At 41.4% G+C, this 20,198-nt stretch overlaps 2 protein-coding genes across 5 annotated transcripts in view; one reads left to right on the top strand and one right to left on the bottom strand.

The window, feature by feature from the left end:
- Positions 1-207: 207 nt before the first annotated feature.
- Positions 208-7,007, top strand: anp32a (acidic (leucine-rich) nuclear phosphoprotein 32 family, member A). Of its 3 annotated transcripts, none has more exons than XM_045689556.1 (8): positions 208-552; positions 1,622-1,701; positions 3,971-4,120; positions 4,266-4,388; positions 4,713-4,908; positions 5,199-5,302; positions 5,598-5,646; positions 5,807-7,007. In XM_045689556.1, the coding sequence occupies exons 1-8, from the start codon at positions 501-503 to the stop codon at positions 5,869-5,871; spliced, it is 819 nt and encodes a 272-aa protein (XP_045545512.1). In that variant the 5' UTR covers positions 208-500; the 3' UTR covers positions 5,872-7,007. The 3 variants fall into 3 exon arrangements, with proteins under 3 accessions (XP_045545512.1, XP_045545511.1, XP_045545513.1); XM_045689555.1 differs by having other exon boundaries at positions 209-552; positions 5,804-7,007; XM_045689557.1 differs by lacking the exon at positions 208-552 and having other exon boundaries at positions 1,477-1,701; positions 5,804-7,007.
- Positions 7,008-9,452: 2,445 nt separating this feature from the next.
- The window catches only part of LOC106595117 (coronin-2B), an 81,733-nt gene continuing 70,987 nt past the window's right edge, over positions 9,453-20,198 (bottom strand). For both annotated transcript variants that reach the window (XM_045689553.1, XM_045689554.1), the window contains exons 4-12: positions 19,208-19,357; positions 17,744-17,908; positions 14,901-15,017; positions 14,438-14,542; positions 14,006-14,102; positions 12,198-12,310; positions 11,845-11,935; positions 11,513-11,652; positions 9,453-9,827 (exon numbers count right to left, since the gene is read on the bottom strand). In XM_045689553.1, the coding sequence (XP_045545509.1) occupies positions 9,687-9,827; positions 11,513-11,652; positions 11,845-11,935; positions 12,198-12,310; positions 14,006-14,102; positions 14,438-14,542; positions 14,901-15,017; positions 17,744-17,908; positions 19,208-19,357 (1,119 nt within the window). In that variant the 3' untranslated portion in view covers positions 9,453-9,686. The remainder of the gene's footprint in view (positions 9,828-11,512; positions 11,653-11,844; positions 11,936-12,197; positions 12,311-14,005; positions 14,103-14,437; positions 14,543-14,900; positions 15,018-17,743; positions 17,909-19,207; positions 19,358-20,198) is intronic.

Below are 20,198 nucleotides of genomic sequence, written 5' to 3'. Positions count from 1 at the left end.
CAAATGTACACATCATCAGAGCAACCTGACCTGATAGAGTTACCTGATGTTGCTATTTTCCTACAAACGAGCCTGCCTATCTCCCTAGTCTCAAGCGGGAATGTTTGAGTTTGAGCTCGATTCGGAGCAAGGGAGGGAGAGATGGTTACGGGAAAGGTCGAGCGACGTGGAAAACAGCTCTGCGCACAAGAAACACGCAGTATGCAGTTCTCTTCTCACATTCAAGGCAGAACAAGGGCATATAGTCAGAGGGACACACCCAGCGGAAATATGGTGCTGGCAAATGCGACAAACAGCAATACCCAAAAATGGTTCCAAATGATCCTGCAGGCACGGTGCGGAAACTGGCCAGGAAAGTGGAAGAAGACTGTCGAGAACGAAATTACCTGAAATGTACATGACATGAGCGACAGATTCTCATGAAATGTGTTCTCTCAAGCCAGCAAAGTCGGTGCATTTGAGAAAAAACAATTAGTAGCGCGCAAAGCTTTACGTTTTCCATGCTTTTTAAAGCAATGTCGGAGCGCCATACAGAACTGACCTCAATGATAGGTAATGTTAATGATTTTTGTTCGTTTTAATCATCAATAAATTACATTTCACTGTATTGCATTTTGCTGGCAAGATGGCGCCGGCGTAGCCAAGTCAGGTGACCTTGTTTTTCTCCATCACCAATGCATGATTGTTGGTTCATAAGAGATGCGGAAGTCAATGTAGCCTATTGTAGCCTACCTACACAATTGCGTAGCTGGTTGGGATATGTGGTGAGACCATTGTTTCAACCGTGCACATGTAATGGCGGCAATGGGGGTCTCTGATGCGACCACTTTATAATGTGTAAGTGGTTTCGGTGTGTCAATACATTTTGGTGGCAACAATCCTGCATTCCACACATTCTTGGATATAAAAAACAGGAGTTTGGCCATGCATAAACCACTATGGCTAGGCTTACATGTCACCAGATGTTGCATGCTGCTCGTTCTTCATTAGCCTGTGTTGGGAAACTGCGCTTTGAGTTTTCCAAGGGTGTAGTGCATAAAGGCGTACTTATATAATTATGATGTTGTGGCCAAGGCCCAATGCCAAAATGATGTTGGCAGCAGACTCGCCGACACAATGATAAAATGAGGAAGACGTCAAAAACGTCGATTGAAAGGTTGTAAGCACCGCACCTGCGTGCGTAATTAGCACATCATTGAAGGTGTCCATAGCCTACTTCAAAATTAAGGCAATATTTTGACAATAAATTAATTGCTAAGGAGAATCTTCACTGTTAAGCCAAATTTCATTATTTAGTTGTGTGCTAAGTAAATCCTGATGGACAGAGTTCAATGTTGATGTGTACATACTTTGGATGTCAACTTAAATACTGAACATACAACCAAACATCGTGTAGAAAACCCCACCCAATTTTATAATCGCCTTTTATTGGTGGGTGATCTTTTGTAAATCCTGTCCCCCTTTTTGTTGGCGATTGTAATTGGTCAATGGTGACGACAATCCCAACTCACATTCCCGCCTACCGAGGAGATCAAGTTTGAATGAACAACAGCAGTCTGTTCAAGGAGTAGTAGTTGCAATTTCAGTAAAACATACTTTTACGTCTGTATACTTGGTTTAGAAAATCGGTGGACTGGTTTTCTCAAGATGGATATGAAGAAAAGAATTCATCTAGAATTGCGGAATCGCACGCCATCTGATGTAAGCTAACGTTGAGATCGTATTGTTTGCAATTGTTTTAATGATAGTGTGATATGCAAAGGGTTACAAAGTTTTTTCCCGAGTTAGCAATGTTGCCATTACCGGAGCAGTTTGTTACATTATTGCTGATATTTATCACCGTAATTGCCGCTCTAGACTTCGTAGCCAACTTAAAACGATTAGAAGGAAGCATGTCTGAAAGTGCAGTTGGTGAGAATGCACCAATACACCTCATTTTCATATCTGTATTTAAAAGGCAAGCGTGAGCCATATTGCCTGATGGTAACTTTGTAGTCCTGAACGCGCCCTTTTCCTTCCCATCAACAAGGCGCATTCATAGCCTCTTTTCAGCTAATTCATTGTCAGTTCTCATACAATTAACGTTACTATTTTAGCGCATGCATAGGCTACAAAAGGTCCTTGATTTTTGTACCCCGGCGATTGCTCGCTCACAACTTATTACGCAGCACAGGCTATACCTATTAGAAATGGTTTGGTAACCGATCTCAGTGGTCTGTCTACGGATTGTTTATCCAAAGATAGGCAAATTCCTAGACTGCCAAATAGACGTGTGTATCGTTCGTTGGGTCGGCTATATTTACCGTGTATGGTAGGATAGGCCTACTTTTTGTATTTGTTATAATAGCCTAGGTATTAGTAACGTTAAGTGTATAGCCTACACAACTCATTTAAAACCGCAATGAAAAGGTTTTGTCCGTCCTAGGATTTTAGTGCAGGTTATCACGTGTGAAGAAACATCTATCTCGGCTCATATTCTAAACAAGGTGCACATTCAGAGAATATCAGACTATTGCCGAATAAAAATCAAAAAAGCATGTTACAATATTTTACATTATGGCTCGTTTGGTTGCATAGGCTATACGCATGCTTGGATTCCCAGTTGAAAAACGATGAGTTTGACCCAGGTTTCAGCATCAAACAATAAGAATAATTTTCTGTCAAGCTAAGCACATAAAAACCGACAGGCAATTTCGGGCTGCGGTGCTCCAGTTTCAAGATCTAGGACAAGCCGCCATTTTACCGAGAAACAAAGGCAACGGTTTCTATCGAAGATACCGTGTACATTGCTGTACGTTCATTTAACACGAACGATAACACATTTTTCCTGCATACCTTTAAACATATTGCAGTAGGCTACAATCCAAATCGTCAACTCTTTATGAGTAAGCCATAATGTAACGATTGGTTTTCTTGCGCCTGCTGCCATCCCAGCCAACTTCTAATCGGCAGCCCCTCCTACTCGCTTGATGACCCATTGCACGACTCGTAGCAGGTTGTTTTCGCTTTTAGAGCAATGAAAATCGACAAATACACCCACTCGTCGATCGTTGTGCGTGGTTTACCCCTTATTTAGTCGAATTTGTTACGTGCATAATTTGCGGATTTGGCTCACACCAGCAGCACAGATGGTCTAATCCAGGGTATAATATAATGCCAATGGTGTCCACTCAGCATAATGTTCATTTCAAACGTGAACAGAAGGTGTTTTCATGCCAAATGTAATATACCAGAGGTGTCTGTGTTTTGCCTATGAGCTGGTTGGATTAATTTGTGGGACTACGACAATGGAATACAAGAAGCAGCACCACCAATTAGAAAATCTTAATATTGGTCATTGTCCTCTACATACACTAATGAGAATCCCGGTCCTGTGCAAAACATTAGTCTGCATTCTGTCCACAAAACGTGGGAATTACAGAGGAGTGTACAAGCTGGGTACTGTCATAATCATCAGATATGTTTAATGTGAGTTCAATCTAAATATGTATGTATTACTACATGTACGTTCCTGTGAGAAATCACCTCTATGTATTTACAAAATAGTGATCCGTGGAACAACAAGTTACCTGAAACTACCACCCAGATTCTGAAGAATATGTTTAATAAATGATCAATTCATTAAATCCCAAGCAACACACCATCTGTTATGTAACATTTTCTGCACCAGACCAGTGTCAGAGGAGGCTGGTGGGAGGAGCTATAACAGGACGGGCTCATTGGAATGGAATAAATGGAACCAAGTCAAACATGTGGATTCCATGTGTTTGATAGCGTTCCGTTCTGGCCATTCCAATGAGCCCGTCCTCCTATACCTCCTACCACCAGCCTCCTCTGGTGTCAGATATGGACTTTATGCAGACACCATTGCTTTGGGACTGCCCTCCCTCAAATGGACTGACAGGCATACTATAGTTATAGATTTGGAGTAAAGAATCACTTTACATTTCCTATTCCTCTTGTTTTCCAGGTGAAAGAGCTGGTGCTTGATAACTGTCGCTCAAACGAAGGCAAAATTGAGGGCCTCACAGATGAATTTAAAGAGTTGGAATTTCTAAGCACAATCAACGTTGGGCTGACGTCGGTCTCCAACTTGCCGAAGCTGAACAAGCTGAAAAAAGTAGGTTTTCTATAAAAATAAAAATTAACAAAGTATTATTGTTGCCATGCTATTACCACTTTGTGCAGTAAAGTGAAAATCTGTTTTATGGATGTCCTGTTATGATTACTCTGCTCATACAGTTGTTGCATTATTTTCTCCTCAGCTTGAACTCAGCGACAACAGGATCTCAGGAGGGCTGGAAGTACTGGCGGAGAAATGCCCGAACCTCACACACCTAAACCTCAGTGGCAACAAAATTAAAGACCTCAGCACGATAGAACCTCTGGTATGCAGCGGGTGTCATGACAACGTAGTAGCTCTGTGTGTGTGTGTGTGTATATATATGTATATATATGTGTACTGTACTGAACTCTTGTCGCAAGGTGCTATTGGGTCTGAAAGGGAACCCTAAATGGACATATCATTGTCCAGAAAATACCTCATTCATCAAATGTACCTCCATAACTTATATGTAAAGCTTTGAGGTAAACAATTAGCAACTAAACCTCCATAGTGTATATTTTAATCTAGTTGGAGTAGTCAGTATTAAAGAAAACAAACAAAGCCTAAATATTCATATTTCATCATCAAGACTTCTCTTCTTTCCCAGAAAAAATTAGAGACCCTGAAAAGCTTAGACTTGTTCAACTGCGAGGTGACCAACCTCAACGACTACAGAGACAACGTGTTCAAGCTCCTCCCCCAGTTGACGTACCTCGACGGCTATGACAAAGACGACAAGGAGGCGCCAGATTCGGACGCAGAGGCCTATGTGGAGGGACTGGACGATGACGATGACAGTGATGGTACGATTTAAGATCCATACTATTGTATACTATATACAAATGTTGGTAAATAATAATCTGATTGGGCTGTGATTTAAAAGATGGATATGAACCCATAGAGCTCTGACATGACCTCTGTGTTTTTCTAATGGTAATTATGTTCATGATGTTGTTCAACGTTTCCTTTTGTAACAACGGTATTATACCAAGTGGCTGCAGTGAATGAGTTGCATTATAACTATTGTAACTTTGTAGTGGCCCTTATGCATTTTTTGATCACCTTAATAGGCTAATTCTATTTTCAACTGCAGAGGTAGACGAGGAGGAGGATGAGGATGAAGACGCCCCACCAAGAAAAGCGGAGGATGATGATGATGATGAGGAAGAAGAGGAAGAGGAGGACCTAAGTGGAGAGGTGAGACTTTGAGGATCGGGCTGCAATGATACTTATATCTTGATCGACGCCTGCATGATAAGTTGCATGATTTACAATAAATGAATAAAGGGCCACACAAAATGATCTTATACCTACCTTAAAGTGATGCAGACTGGGCTGATGTTTGCTAAACCAGCAAATACCTGGTGCCCTTCACCCCCCCCCCCCCTTCCCTTCCCGAAGGTGCATCTCAACCACTGCACTGTGACATCATTATTTGAATATGACCCAGGGCACATGACAAGGGAGATTCTGATCTGCATTTGTCTCTTAGGAGGACGAGGAGGAGTTGGACGGCAAGGAGAGTGATGAGGATAATGAAGGTGAGTGTGGTGGAATCTCACTGTTGTCACCAAATGTGCATGGTCACAGTATCGTGTGTAGCTTTAATGTTGGGACTGATTTTTAAAATAACACGTCAACTTAAACCAAACTCAATGCTTTCCTGTTGAACGTGACCATTGACTTTTTTTTTCCTAGAAGAGGAGCGAGGTCTGAAGAGGAAAAGGGATTTAGACGAGGAAGCAGAGGAGGAGGAAGACGACTGAAGATGTGCTCACCACCAAGCTATGTTCTGATCAGACTGTTTTAACCTTGTATTCCCTGTCTCCCCCCACCCCTCTGTATTTGTCAGTTGTCATATATTGCAGTAGGCATGGTAGTGTCATGGGCCAGCTGGGTAAAGGGTTGGTGTAAGGAAACAAGTTGACAAGTTGACTTTATAATTTTTTTTTGTACTTTTTGATTCCTTGTATTCTACTCATATCTGTCCCCTGCAAACCACTGGAAGGGCAGAAGAGAACATTTTGTAAAAGTCCAATATTATTAGCTCTAACCTTTGTAAAGGTTTTGTTTCCTCAGTGATATTGATAGCTTCTGTGTATACAGATTTCTGATGATGGTTTATGTATTTAAAGAGACAAGCTACCAAAAAACCTTTTAGAAATGCATGTCTGAAATAGATTTTAAAGTCGACTACTGGATTTCAAGTATGACAGTTTCCTATACCCTTTTCTTATTCAGTGTCTTTTTCTTTGTGTACATGAAGCGTTTTGTGGTGTCATCCGTATATCATTATATGTGCTGTTTTCTTCATGGGTTGGGTGTTTAAACATTCATAGAATGGCCTGTATACAGGGCATCTTTTTAAGCATAGTAAAGAATGTCTGCCCTTGTCAGAATGTTTCTCCTTAACCCCTAGCTTTGATAGTTCGGAAATTACGTGTTATTTGTAAATACTGACCAAATCTATTTTTTTTCTATTACTCTTTGATAATGGCAGACATTTACACTTAATTAATTGTAACGATGAACTGTAGTAAGATATTGAATATCTGTGCAGCCGTACCTAAAATAGGCTAATTGAATCTGGTACACGATTTCCATTTTCACCAAATTATATTCACAGAAATACTCACTGAATCCAAATTTGTTATTGCTGTCCAACTCTTCAAGTACATATTCGTTCCCCACCTATATAATACACCGCTGGGCAATGTGCAAAGAAAACACCTTTTGCATTTTCTTTTCTAAAACCATAGGGCAGTTCATGGTCAGATAGGCCTACCTCAGTCATGTTCCCCTTACATGTTTAACCCACTGTCATCAAAGCTAATACCTTACCATGAGACAAACTTTTGATTTTCTCCCTTTCACTTCAATAAATATTTTTTTTTTAATACAAGTTGTGGTTTGTGATCTTTTTGAATTGCTTACATCGTCATCTAATAGCATTTTTGATAATCCCAGATGCTTGTGCTAAATTGTACCTGCTTCCTAATGTACTGTAGCCTACTACTGACATCATGTGGAGAATCCAGGTAGTTCATGCTAAAAGGGAATAATCTGGTTTATCCACTCATTGCATTAACTTAACAAATTGATATTAGTTGTTGGGACTTGTAGATCAATGAGGTGAAACAGGATGTATTGTAGGCTAACTGACACAGTACAATGTTCTGTCTTTCTGAGAGAATTGTCATTCTGCAGTTTCATCAGCACATAGTACAATTAGGCATTTAGATGGTCGTAGACCAGTATTTACTACACCTATAGGCCATCATCATCATCATCTCCACCAAATGGTTAGTTATCCTCCCATTCAAAACAATACTGCAGCGCTTTTCAGTCACCTTGCATACGGCTGCATCTTCACAGTGCAACACTGTGAATCCCCTCCTTTAGGCCACTTGAGACCTCTGTCATTCTCTAAGGGCTGACCTGACCTTATCCACCATGTTCACCTTCACTGTTGCCAGACTAGATGCCCACAGGGTGCTGTGCCTATAGTCTGGTGCTAGCTACCCACACCTGTAAGAGCTTAAGGCAACTTCTCCAATGTCCATATAGCATGACAACGAATGCCAGAGGAGTTGGCTAAAGCAAAATGTAACACATGGCAACCACGCTACTGTACCTTCATTTGTTTGCTTGGTGTCTTCATTGGATAAGGACACACTATTACAGTATAACATTTGAGGGGGGGGTATTTACAAGGTATATGTTAGGGTTAAAGATGTAAATAATTACCTTGTGTAAGTAATATTGCTGTTTCATTCATTTAGTCAGTCAACCCCTGCAGAGTATGTTACCGATTATGACAATATTATGACAATGGTACAAATAATGATTCCTCTGTAGAGGTATAGTATAGGTAACCAGAACTACAGGAAATCTCAGTCTTAACTTGAGTGGAATGGATCATGTGGAATACCACAGATTAACAATGTTGGTAACTTTCTTAAATAGAATATTCATAGCTGAAAGGTATAAAGACAAATATTGTATTAATTTTTCGGTTTGATGTACAGTTTTACGTACATAACCTAATTTCATGTTAACTAATATTCCAATTTACCAGATTTAGTATTGTATCGATTCAATCAAGAAAATACTGGATATTTTTGAGTATACGGTCTCAGCCAAATTGCCACCATCTGTGTGAAAACATAATTCAATCACAAGTGTGTCAGCTATCATTTTCATGACCACGATTTCTCCCAAAGACATGAGATGAATGTTCTGCATAAAGAGTTAGCTAAAAACATCAAATATAACAAATAAATAGTAACAATAATACATTTTCCAACAAAACTTCTAAAGATAATGACTGAGGTGACAGACAAACTGCCCGTTAAGACTACATTTGGGTTGCTGTATGCCAGTCTGAGCCAGAGCTGCAGCTTTTTACAGACAACACATTCTTAGGAGAGATGAAGAAAAAAAACTGTCTTGAAATACACCTCATTCATGTCCCTGTAAAACTCATCATCCTCATTCATGTCCCTGTAAAACTCATCCTCATTCATGTCCCTGTTAAACTCATCCTCATTCATGTCCCTGTAAAACTCATCATCCTCATTCATGTCCCTGTAAAACTCATCCTCATTCATGTCCCTGTAAAACTCATCATCTTCATTCATGTCCCTGTAAAACTCATCATCTTCATTCATGTCCCTGCAAAACTCATCCTCATTCATGTCCCTGTAAAACTCATCTTCATTCATGTCCCTTAAAACTCATCTATCCTCATTCATGTCCCTGTAAAAACTCATCCTCATTCATGTCCCCTGTAAAACTCATCTTCATTCATGTCCCTGTAAAACTCATCCTCATTCATGTCCCTGTTAAACTCATCCTCATTCATGTCCCTGTAAAACTCATCATCCTCATTCATGTCCCTGTAAAACTCATCCTCATTCATGTCCCTGTAAAACTCATCATCCACAGTAGTTGGAACTAGTAGAAGACTCTTCCATTGGGAGGTTGAGATGTTGCAGCTTTGCTGTGAGTTGGTTTGCAGTGGGTAGACCATGGGGGAGGATTGGGGGAGAAGGGGGAAGTCAATCTCTTTCCCCAGGGTAGTCTCTGGTGATGGCAGGGTGGAGGTTGGAGGATTTGGGGGTGGCATTTCTGGGTGATGACAAAGGCTTTGCCACGTGGACTCAGAGGGGCATGGCATGACATGGCAGGTGGGGTGTGAGGACCCCTGGGATACACTGATGGTGCTCTGCAGTAGGGGGGAGGGGTGTATTGCGACTGATGATGTAATAACTAATCATAATGAAGCCAAACCGGATATCAGGATACATCAATGGAACAGAATAAAAAAAAATCTTGTAACAATAAATTATATTATCAGTTGGTTATTATGTTATCAATTGAGGGATTTAACAGTGATGTCAATATGATTACATTATCGATAACAAAAACTGTTACACAAACGTTATAATCAGTATTTACATTATCCGGTGGCTATTACATTATCAATTGCAACAGGAAGTACAAATGATACACGATGAAAGGGAGGGAGGACGCTGGACGTGGCGTGGTGGTGGTGGTGCCATAAGCTAGAGATCAGAGGTCAGACATTGTTTCCAACGGGGCTGACGTTCCTCAGGTTGTTGAGTTCCAGCTCCAGCTGGCGTATTTTAACGTCCTTGGTGTTCAGCTCCTCCTTCAGCTTTCTCAGCTCCTCCTGCTGCCTGAAGAACATCCTCAGTAGCTACAGAACAGAACAGAACAGAACAGAGGGCTCAGGGTCATATAGCGTCCTGTAGAACATCCCCAGGAACTACAGAACAGAGGGATCAGGGTCATATAGCGTCCTGTAGAACATCCCCAGGAACTACAGAACAGAGGGATCAGGGTCATATAGCGTCCTGTAGAACATCCCCAGGAACTACAGAACAGAGGGATCAGGGTCATATAGCGTCCTGTAGAACATCCCCAGGAACTACAGAACAGAGGGATCAGGGTCATATAGCGTCCTGTAGAACATCCCCAGGAACTACAGAACAGAGGGATCAGGGTCATATAGCGTCCTGTAGAACATCCCCAGGAACTACAGAACAGAGGGATCAGGGTCATATAGCGTCCTGTAGAACATCCCCAGGAACTACAGAACAGAGGGATCAGGGTCATATAGCGTCCTGTAGAACATCCCCAGGAACTACAGAACAGAGGGATCAGGGTCATATAGCGTCCTGTAGAACATCCCCAGGAACTACAGAACAGAGGGATCAGGGTCATATAGCGTCCTGTAGAACATCCCCAGGAACTACAGAACAGAGGGATCAGGGTCATATAGCGTCCTGTAGAACATCCCCAGGAACTACAGAACAGAGGGATCAGGGTCATATAGCGTCCTGTAGAACATCCCCAGGAACTACAGAACAGAGGGATCAGGGTCATATAGCGTCCTGGAGAACATCCCCAGAAACTACAGAACAGAGGGATCAGGGTCATATAGCGTCCTGTAGAACATCCCCAGGAACTACAGAACAGAGGGATCAGGGTCATATAGCGTCCTGTAGAACATCCCCAGGAACTACAGAATAGAGATCAGGGTCAACGCGTCCTGTAGAACATCCCCAGGAACTACAGAACAGAGGGATCAGGGTCATATCAGCGTCCTGCCAGAACATCCCCAGGAACTACAGAACAGAGGGATCAGGGTCATATAAGCGTCCTGTAGAACATCCCCAGGAACTACAGAACAGAGATCAGGTCATATAGCGTCCTGTAGAACATCCCCAGGAACTACAGAACAGAGGGATCAGGGTCATATAGCGTCCTGTAGAACATCCCCAGGAACTACAGAATAGAGGGATCAGGGTCATATAGCGTCCTGTAGAACATCCCCCAGGAACTACAGAACAGAGGGATCAGGGTCATATAGCGTCCTGGAGAACATCCCCAGGAACTACAGAACAGAGGGATCAGGGTCATATAGCGTCCTGTAGAACATCCCCAGGAACTACAGAACAGAGGGATCAGGGTCATATAGCGTCCTGTAGAACATCCCCAGGAACTACAGAACAGAGGGATCAGGGTCATATAGCGTCCTGTAGAACATCCCCAGGAACTACAGACCAGAGGGATCAGGGTCATATAGCGTCCTGTAGAACATCCCCAGGAACTACAGAACAGAGGGATCAGGGTCATATAGCGTCCTGTAGAACATCCCCAGGAACTACAGAATAGAGGGATCAGGTCCACAAAGATAACAGGCTATAGACCATAGTTTGTAAATGTGCTTAGGAAGTAATTTGAGCATTTGCACCCCATTCCAAGTAGTGTTTAATACACTCACCACCCACCAACCAACCTTCTTCCTTCTCTCCCTTTTCTTTTCATTCATCCATTCACCCACCCATATCTCCATCCACAGTTATCTGATAAACACACCTCGTTCTCTGTCCTGGGTGGCACATTTTCCAGCAGGTCAATGCCGTTGACCACCACACCTTTCTTTTCCTTCACCGGTGCCTTGAACACCAGCTGGTTGGGCTTCTGGTAGCCCTTCTTCAGGGACATTAACACTGGGTCTGCACGCACAACACACACACACACACACACACACACACACACACACACACACACAAACTTCATTAAAATGTGCTACGTACAACTGCACACATACACTATATATTGATGTAAACATTTCCTCTCCCACTACTAGGACTATATCAGAAGGTGTACTGAACATTCAAACTAAAGACATGTGGCGTGCACTGTACCTCGGTTGATACCACTCAACCAGTCATTGGCTGAGAGGGCAGGCTCGGTCCCTGCCGTCATTGGATAGATGTCCTCCTGGTACGTCTCTGACTGCAACACCAGGAGAGACAGAGTGAGAGCATGTTCCAATACTTTAAGATCTCTGTTTCTTTCCAAGGGTGCACATGTTTGTTCCAACCCTGCACTGATTCAACATTCAATCTGATTCAACTGCCCTGGATTAGATTAATGAGGTGTGTTAGTGCAGGGCTGTAACAAATATGTGCACACACCCTAAGGTCTTTCCGGGAATGGATTGAGAAACACTGCTATATGAAGTGAGAGGGAGAAGGGCATCCCCACTGACACTGACCCTTCTTGGTACTATCATGGAGATGGGCTCGATCAGCCCCTTCAGCGTCACCAGCTTGTAGAAGCGAAACACCTCGCAGGCCGTTACGTCCAGCCCATGTTTAGGCATCACACCTGAGGAGGGAATCGCCATAGTCCTGTTACTGTATAACATTACCTTAGACATCACCATAGTCCTGTTACTGTATAACATTACCTTAAATATCCCCATAGTCCTGTTACTGTATAACATTGCCTTAGATATTACCATAGTGATATTACTGTATAACATTACCTTAGACATCACCATAGTCCTGTTACTGTATAACATTACCTTAGACATCACCATAGTCCTGTTACTGTATAACATTACCTTAGACATCACCATAGTCCTGTTACTGTATAACATTACCTTAGACCTGTTACTGTATAACTTTACCTTAGACATCACCATAGTGATATTACTGTATAACATTACCTTAGACATCACCATAGTCCTGTTACTGTATAACATTACCTTAGATATCACCATAGTCCTGTTACTGTATAACATTACCTTAGACATCACCATAGTCCTGTTACTGTATAACATCACCATAGTCCTGTTACTGTATAACATTACCTTATATATCACCATAGTCCTGTTACTGTATAACATTACCTTAGATATCACCATAGTTCTGTTACTGTATAACATTACCTTAGACCTGTTACTGTATAACTTTACCTTAGACATCACCATAGTGATTTTACTGTATAACATTACCTTAGACATCACCATAGTGATGTTACTTTATAACATTACCTTAGACATCACCATAGTCCTGTTACTGTATAACATTACCTTAGACATCACCATAGTGATGTTACTGTATAACATTACCTTAGACATCACCATAGTGATGTTACTGTATAACATTACCTTAGACATCACCATAGTGCTGTTACTGTATAACATTACCTTAGATATCACCATAGTCCTGTTACTGTATAACATTACCTTAGACATCACCATAGTGCTGTTACTGTATAACATTACCTTTGACTTGTTACTGTATAACATTACCTTAGACATCACCATAGTGATGTTACTGTATAAATTTACCTTAGACCGGTTACTGTATAACATTACCTTAGACATCACCATAGTGATGTTTCTGTATAACATTACCTTAGACATCACCATAGTGATGTTACTGTATAACATTACCTTAGACATCACCATAGTGATGTTACTGTATAACATTACCTTAGACATCACCATAGTCATGTTACTGTATAACATTACCTTAGACATCACCATAGTGATGTTACTGTATAACATTACCTTAGACATCACCACAGTGATGTTACTGTATAACATTACCTTAGACATTACCACAGTGATGTTACTGTATAACATTACCTTAGACATCACCATAGTGATGTTACTGTATAACATTACCTTAGACACCACCATAGTCCTGTTACTGTATAACATTACCTTAGACATCACCATAGTCCTGTTACTGTATAACATTACCTTAGACATCACCACAGTCCTGTTACTGTATAACATTACCTTAGACATCACCATAGTCCTGTTACTGTATAACATTACCTTAGACATCACCATAGTGATGTTACTGTATAACATTACCTTAGATATTACCATAGTGATATTACTGTATAACTTGACTTTTTAAAATCATTGATGACATTTCCATAGATTTTTCACTCAGAAAAAGAGCAACAACATTTCTGAATGAAAGCTAAGATGTGTCTGAGCAAACAAACCCAAACCCTTGGTCTCTGTTTGTAAGGGTCTGCCCCGGTGAGTCTGTCACTTACCAAGGCCTTTCTGTGGGGCAGGGGAGCGGAACTCCATGAGATACTGCAGGCAGGGCTTCTCTGTGGTGATCTCATAGTAACGGATGTTGCCATCGCCCTGTGAATGGAATGGATGTGTTTGTTTACTATCTGACCCAGATGTCTTCCAATACATGTACATATATGTTTTACCTTCAATTTTACTGACAGGGCTTGTTGATGAAACAGAAAGGGAATACCATCATTGAATCAGGGAATGTAAAATACTATTTAAGAATATTTTTGGTTAACAAGTTAACGTTTTGCATACACAATGGTCTCACATCTACTTAAACTAATCAAATGACATCTCACATCTACCTAAACCAATCAAAGGACTAATTTGTCTTTAAAAAAATAATCCACTACATGAGTCCACACTATTCATTGTGTTGTGTAAGGGGTAGTGCTCACCTTTCCTGCCAGGTACAGCATGTGTGTGTCTGCATCATAGAAAGGAAACAGCAGCCCTGAGAGACCGTCTATCTCCTCTTCTACCATGGGCATAGACAGGTCCTCCTGTGGGACCACACACACACACACACACACACACACACACACACACACACACACACACACACACACACACACACACACACACACACACACACACACACACACACACACACACACACACACACACACACACACACACACACACACACAGGGTTCAGACATTGTTCCTGAACACACACTAATAAGGACACACATAATCCTTAATTGAGGATACACACACACACACACACACACACACACACACACACACACACACACACACACACACACACACACACACACACACACACACACACACACACACACACACACACACACACCCAAGGGGACACATCTCAGCAGGGGTCCCCGGCTGCCTCACCTGATCCCACAGTGCAATCTGTCTGGTGTTCCACCGGGACACACCTGTTGTCAGCAGCCGCTTCATGTTGCCCAGGAACACCACTCTGTTCACCCTGTGGTTCTTACAGCTGGCGTGCTGGTGGGGAACAATCACACAAAGACTCTACTGTAACGGGGCATTATATTCACTCTAGATGTGGGGAACAATCACACAGAGACTACTATAATGGGGCATTATATTCACTCTAGATGTGGGGAACAATCACACAGAGACTACTGTAACGGGGCATTATATTCACTCTAAATGTGGGGAACAATCACACAGAAACTACTGTAACGGGGCATTATATTCACTCTAAATGTGGGGAACAATCACACAAAGACTACTGTAATGGGGCATTATATTCACTCTAAATGTGGGGAACAATCACACAGAAACTCTACTGTAACGGGGCATTATATTCACTCTAAATGTGGGGAACATTCACACAGAGACTACTGTAATGGGGCATTATATTCACTCTAAATGTGGGGAACAATCACACAGAGACTCTACTGTAATGGGGCATTATATTCACTCTAAATGTGGGAACAATCACACAGAGACTCTACTGTAATGGGGCATTATATTCACTCTAAATGTGGGGAACAATCACACAGAGACTCTACTGTAATGGGGCATTATATTCACTCTAAATGTGGGGAACAATCACACAGAGACTCTACTGTAATGGGGCATTATATTCACTCTAAATGTGGGAACAATCACACAGACTCTACTATAATGGGGCATTATATTCACTCTAAATGTGGGGAACAATCATACAGAGACTACTATAATGGGGCATTATATTCACTCTAAATGTGGGGAACAATCACACAGACTCTACTGTAACGGGGCATTATATTCACTCTAAATGTGGAGAACAATCATACAGAGACTACTATAATGGGGCATTATATTCACTCTAAATGTGGGGAACAATCACACAGACTCTACTGTAACGGGGCATTATATTCACTCTAAATGTGGAGAACAATCACACAGAGACTACTATAATGGGGCATTATATTCACTCTAAATGTGGGGAACAATCACACAGACTCTACTATAATGGGGCATTATATTCACTCTAAATGTGGGAACAATCACACAGACTCTACTATAATGGGGCATTATATTCACTCTAAATGTGGGGAACAATCACACAGACTCTACTGTAACGGGGCATTATATTCACTCTAAATGTGGAGAACAATCACACAGAGACTACTGTAATGGGGCATTATATTCACTCTAAATGTGGGGAACAATCACACAGACTCTACTGTAATGGGGCATTATATTCACTCTAAATGTGGAGAACAATCACACAGAGACTCTACTGTAATGGGGCATTATATTCACTCTAAATGTGGGGAACAATCACACAGACTCTACTATAATGGGGCATTATATTCACTCTAAATGTGGGGAACAATCACACAGACTCTACTATAATGGGGCATTATATTCACTCTAAATGTTGGGAACAAACACAAAGAGACTCTACTGTAATGGGGCATTATATTCACTCATTTAGATGTACTCTGTAAAGGAGATACATAGTGAAACCTTGTCTCTGTAAAGGAGATACATAGTGAAACCTTGTCTCTGTAAACAAAGTAAATAATGAAACCTTGTCTTTGTAAAGGACGTAAATAGTAAAACCTTGTCTCTGTAAACAAAGTAAATAGTGAAACCTTGTCTCTGTAAACAAAGTAAATATTGAAACCTTGTCTCTGTAAAGGAAGTAAATAGTAAAACCTTGTCTCTGTAAAGGACGTAAATAGTAAAACCTTGTCTCTGTAAACAAAGTAATTAGTGAAACCTTGTCTCTGTAAACAAAGTAAATAGTGAAACTTGTCTCTGGAAACAAAGTAAATAGTGAAACCTTGTCTCTGTGAAGGAAGTAAATAGTGAAACCTTGTCTCTGTAAAGGAAGTAAATAGTGAAACATTAATCTCTGTAAGAGGTAAATAGTGAAACCTTGTCTCTGTAAAGGAGGTAAATAGTAAAACCTTGTCTCTGTAAACAAAGTAAATGGTGAAACTTGTCTCTGTAAACAAAGTAAATAGTGAAACCTTGTCTCTGTGAAGGAGGTAAATAGTGAAACCTTGTCTTTGTAAAGGAAGTAAATAGTGAAACCTTGTCTCTGTAAAGGAAGTAAATAGTGAAACCTTGTCTCTGTAAAGGAAGTAAATAGTGAAACCGTGTCTCTGTAAAGGAAGTAAATAGTGAAACCTTATCTCTGTAAAGGAGGTAAATAGTGAAACCTTGTCTCTGTAAAGGAGGTAAATAGTGAAACCTTGTCTCTGTAAAGGAAGTAAATAGTGAAACCTTGTCTCTGTAAAGGAGGTAAATAGTGAAACCTTATCTCTGTAAAGGAGGTAAATAGTGAAACCTTGTCTCTGTAAAGGAGGTAAATAGTGAAACCTTGTCTCTGTAAAGGAAGTAAATAGTGAAACCTTGTCTCTGTAAAGGAGATAAATAGTGAAATCTTATCTGTAAATTCTCTGTAAAGGAGGTAAATAGTGAAACCTTGTCTCTGTAAAGGAGGTAAATAGTGAAACCTTGTCTCTGTAAAGGAGGTAAATAGTGAAACCTTGTCTCTGTAAAGGAAGTAAATAGTGAAACCGTGTCTCTGTGAAGGAGATAAATAGTGAAACCTTGTCTCTGTAAACAAAGTAAATACTGAAACCTTGTCTCTGTAAAGGAAGTAAATAGTGAAACCTTGTCTCTGTAAAGGAGGTAAATAGTGAAACCTTGTCTCTGTAAAGGAGGTAAATAGTGAAACTTTCTCTGCCCGCTGTAAGACTGACCTGTAAGACTCTCCCGGAGCGGGGCTCGATGACACGCAGCTTCTTGTCCTTACAGCTGGTGGCCAGCAGGCTGCCGTCTGTGTTGAAGGACATACACACGATGACGTCAGAGTGACAGTCGATCATCTTCACCGGCTCACCTATCTCCAGGTTCCAGATCAGGATCTGGATGGGACGGGCAGGGAATCATATCAACTGTCAGATCTGAACTTCGAAGAAAAGGGAGTGAAATGGGGAAAGACTACCCTGAACTCCAATAAAAACACATTTTATTTTCGTTAAAATAGTTTTGTTACGTTGTGCTACGGTGTGCACTAATGAATATGACCCTGTTGTGTATACCTTACAGTCATAGCCAGTGATCTGTGATGATACCTTACAGTCATAGCCAGTGATCTGTGATGATACCTTACAGTCGTAGCCAGTGATCTGTGATGATACCTTACAGTCGTAGCCAGTGATCTGTGATGATACCTTACAGTCGTAGCCAGTGATCTGTGATGATACCTTACAGTCGTAGCCAGTGATCTGTGATGATACCTTACAGTCGTAGCCAGTGATCTGTGATGATACCTTACAGTCGTAGCCAGTGATCTGTGATGATACCTTACAGTCGTAGCCAGTGATCTGTGATGATACCTTACAGTCGTAGCCAGTGATCTGTGATGATACCTTACAGTCGTAGCCAGTGATCTGTGATGATACCTTACAGTCGTAGCCAGTGATCTGTGATGATACCTTACAGTCGTAGCCAGTGATCTGTGATGATACCTTACAGTCGTAGCCAGTGATCTGTGATGATACCTTACAGTCGTAGCCAGTGATCTGTGATGATACCTTACAGTCGTAGCCAGTGATCTGTGATGATACCTTACAATCGTAGCCAGTGATCTGTGATGATACCTTACAGTCGTAGCCAGTGATCTGTGATGATACCTTACAGTCATAGCCAGTGATCTGTGATGATACCTTACAGTCCTAGCCAGTGATCTGTGATGATACCTTACAGTCATAGCCAGTGATCTGTGATGATACCTTACAGTCATAGCTAGTGATCTGTGATGATACCTTAAAGCCATAGCTAGTGATCTGTAATGATACCTTACAGTCATAGCCAGTGATCTGTGATGATACCTTACAGTCGTAGCCAGTGATCTGTGATGATACCTTACAGTCATAGCCAGTGATCTGTGATGATACCTTAAAGCCGTAGCCAGTGATCTGTGATGACACCTTAAAGCCGTAGCCAGTGATCTGTGATGATACCTTACAGTCATAGCTAGTGATCTGTGATGATACCTTAAAGCCATAGCCAGTGATCTGTGATGATACCTTAAAGCCATAGCTAGTGATCTGTGATGATACCTTAAAGCCATAGCCAGTGATCTGTGATGATACCTTAAAGCCATAGCTAGTGATCTGTAATGATACCTTACAGTCATAGCCAGTGATCTGTGATGATACCTTATAGTCATAGCCAGCGCTGAAGAGGATTCCACTGCTGGTGGGGTGCCACTCGATGAGGCCCACACGCCTGCTGTGTCCATACAGCTCCATCATGGCCTCTGTCATATTTCGCCTCAGCCCTCCCTCTGGGATCTCCCATACTCGTACCTGGCACACACACAAGTGCACACACACACACAAGTGCACACACACACACACACACACACACACACACACACACACACACACACACACACACACACACACACACACACACACACACACACACACATGCACGTACACATGAACACACACACACACAAACACAATTAGCATAATCTTTAGTAAACAAATTCACAAAATTCATTTGAATTACTGTTTCATTCTTTGTTAGAGTACCTTTGATACTTCAATGTCAACCTAACGTTTAGACCTTTGATACTTTAGCCAGTCATACACTCGTCTCTCCAATGTAATCATGATCCTATTTGTGATCAGATTGACAGTTTGTATGTGTGTATTGAAGATGTCAGCATAGGGAGCTGCTGTATACTTGATGGAAAATAGACCATATAATCTGTGATGGAGCTCTGTGAGGGAGCTCTGTTATGTAGCTCTGTGATGTAGCTCTGTGAGGGAGCTCTGTGAGGGAGCTATGTGATGGAGCTCTGTGATGGAGCTCTGTGAGGGAGCTCTGTTAGGGAGCTCTGTGAGGGAGCTCTGTGAGGTAGCTCTGTGACGGAGCTCTGTGAGGGAGCTCTGTGAGGGAGCTCAGTGATGGAGCTCTGTGATGTACTGAGGAGATGATCCTATAATAAGTGAAAGTACTACGGGATGCAGAACTAACATACAGTTGAAGTCGGGAGTTTACATACACTTAGGTTGGAGTCATTAAAACTCATTTTTCAACCACTCCACATATTTCTTGTTAATAAACTATAGTTTTGGCAAGTCAGTTAGGACATCTACTTTGTGCATGACACAAGTCATTTTTCCAACAATTGTTTAT

This window comes from Salmo salar, chromosome ssa11, assembly GCF_905237065.1.
Source record: "Salmo salar chromosome ssa11, Ssal_v3.1, whole genome shotgun sequence".
NCBI classification, from domain to species: Eukaryota; Metazoa; Chordata; class Actinopteri; order Salmoniformes; family Salmonidae; genus Salmo; species Salmo salar.
Note: the sequence above shows the minus strand (reverse complement) of the source record. Positions and strands in the feature narration are given on the sequence as shown.

What these genes read in the sequence shown, in the direction of transcription:
- anp32a (XM_045689555.1), top strand. Translation starts at nt 501, where the DNA reads ATGCTTTTTAAAGCAATGTCGGAGCGCCATACAGAACTGACCTCAATG. An exon ending in GGAATCGCACGCCATCTGAT is followed by an intron (nt 1,702 to 3,970) that starts GTAAGCTAACGT and finishes CTTGTTTTCCAG; the next exon opens with GTGAAAGAGCTGGTGCTTGA. An exon ending in CGATGACGATGACAGTGATG is followed by an intron (nt 4,909 to 5,198) that starts GTACGATTTAAG and finishes TTTCAACTGCAG; the next exon opens with AGGTAGACGAGGAGGAGGAT.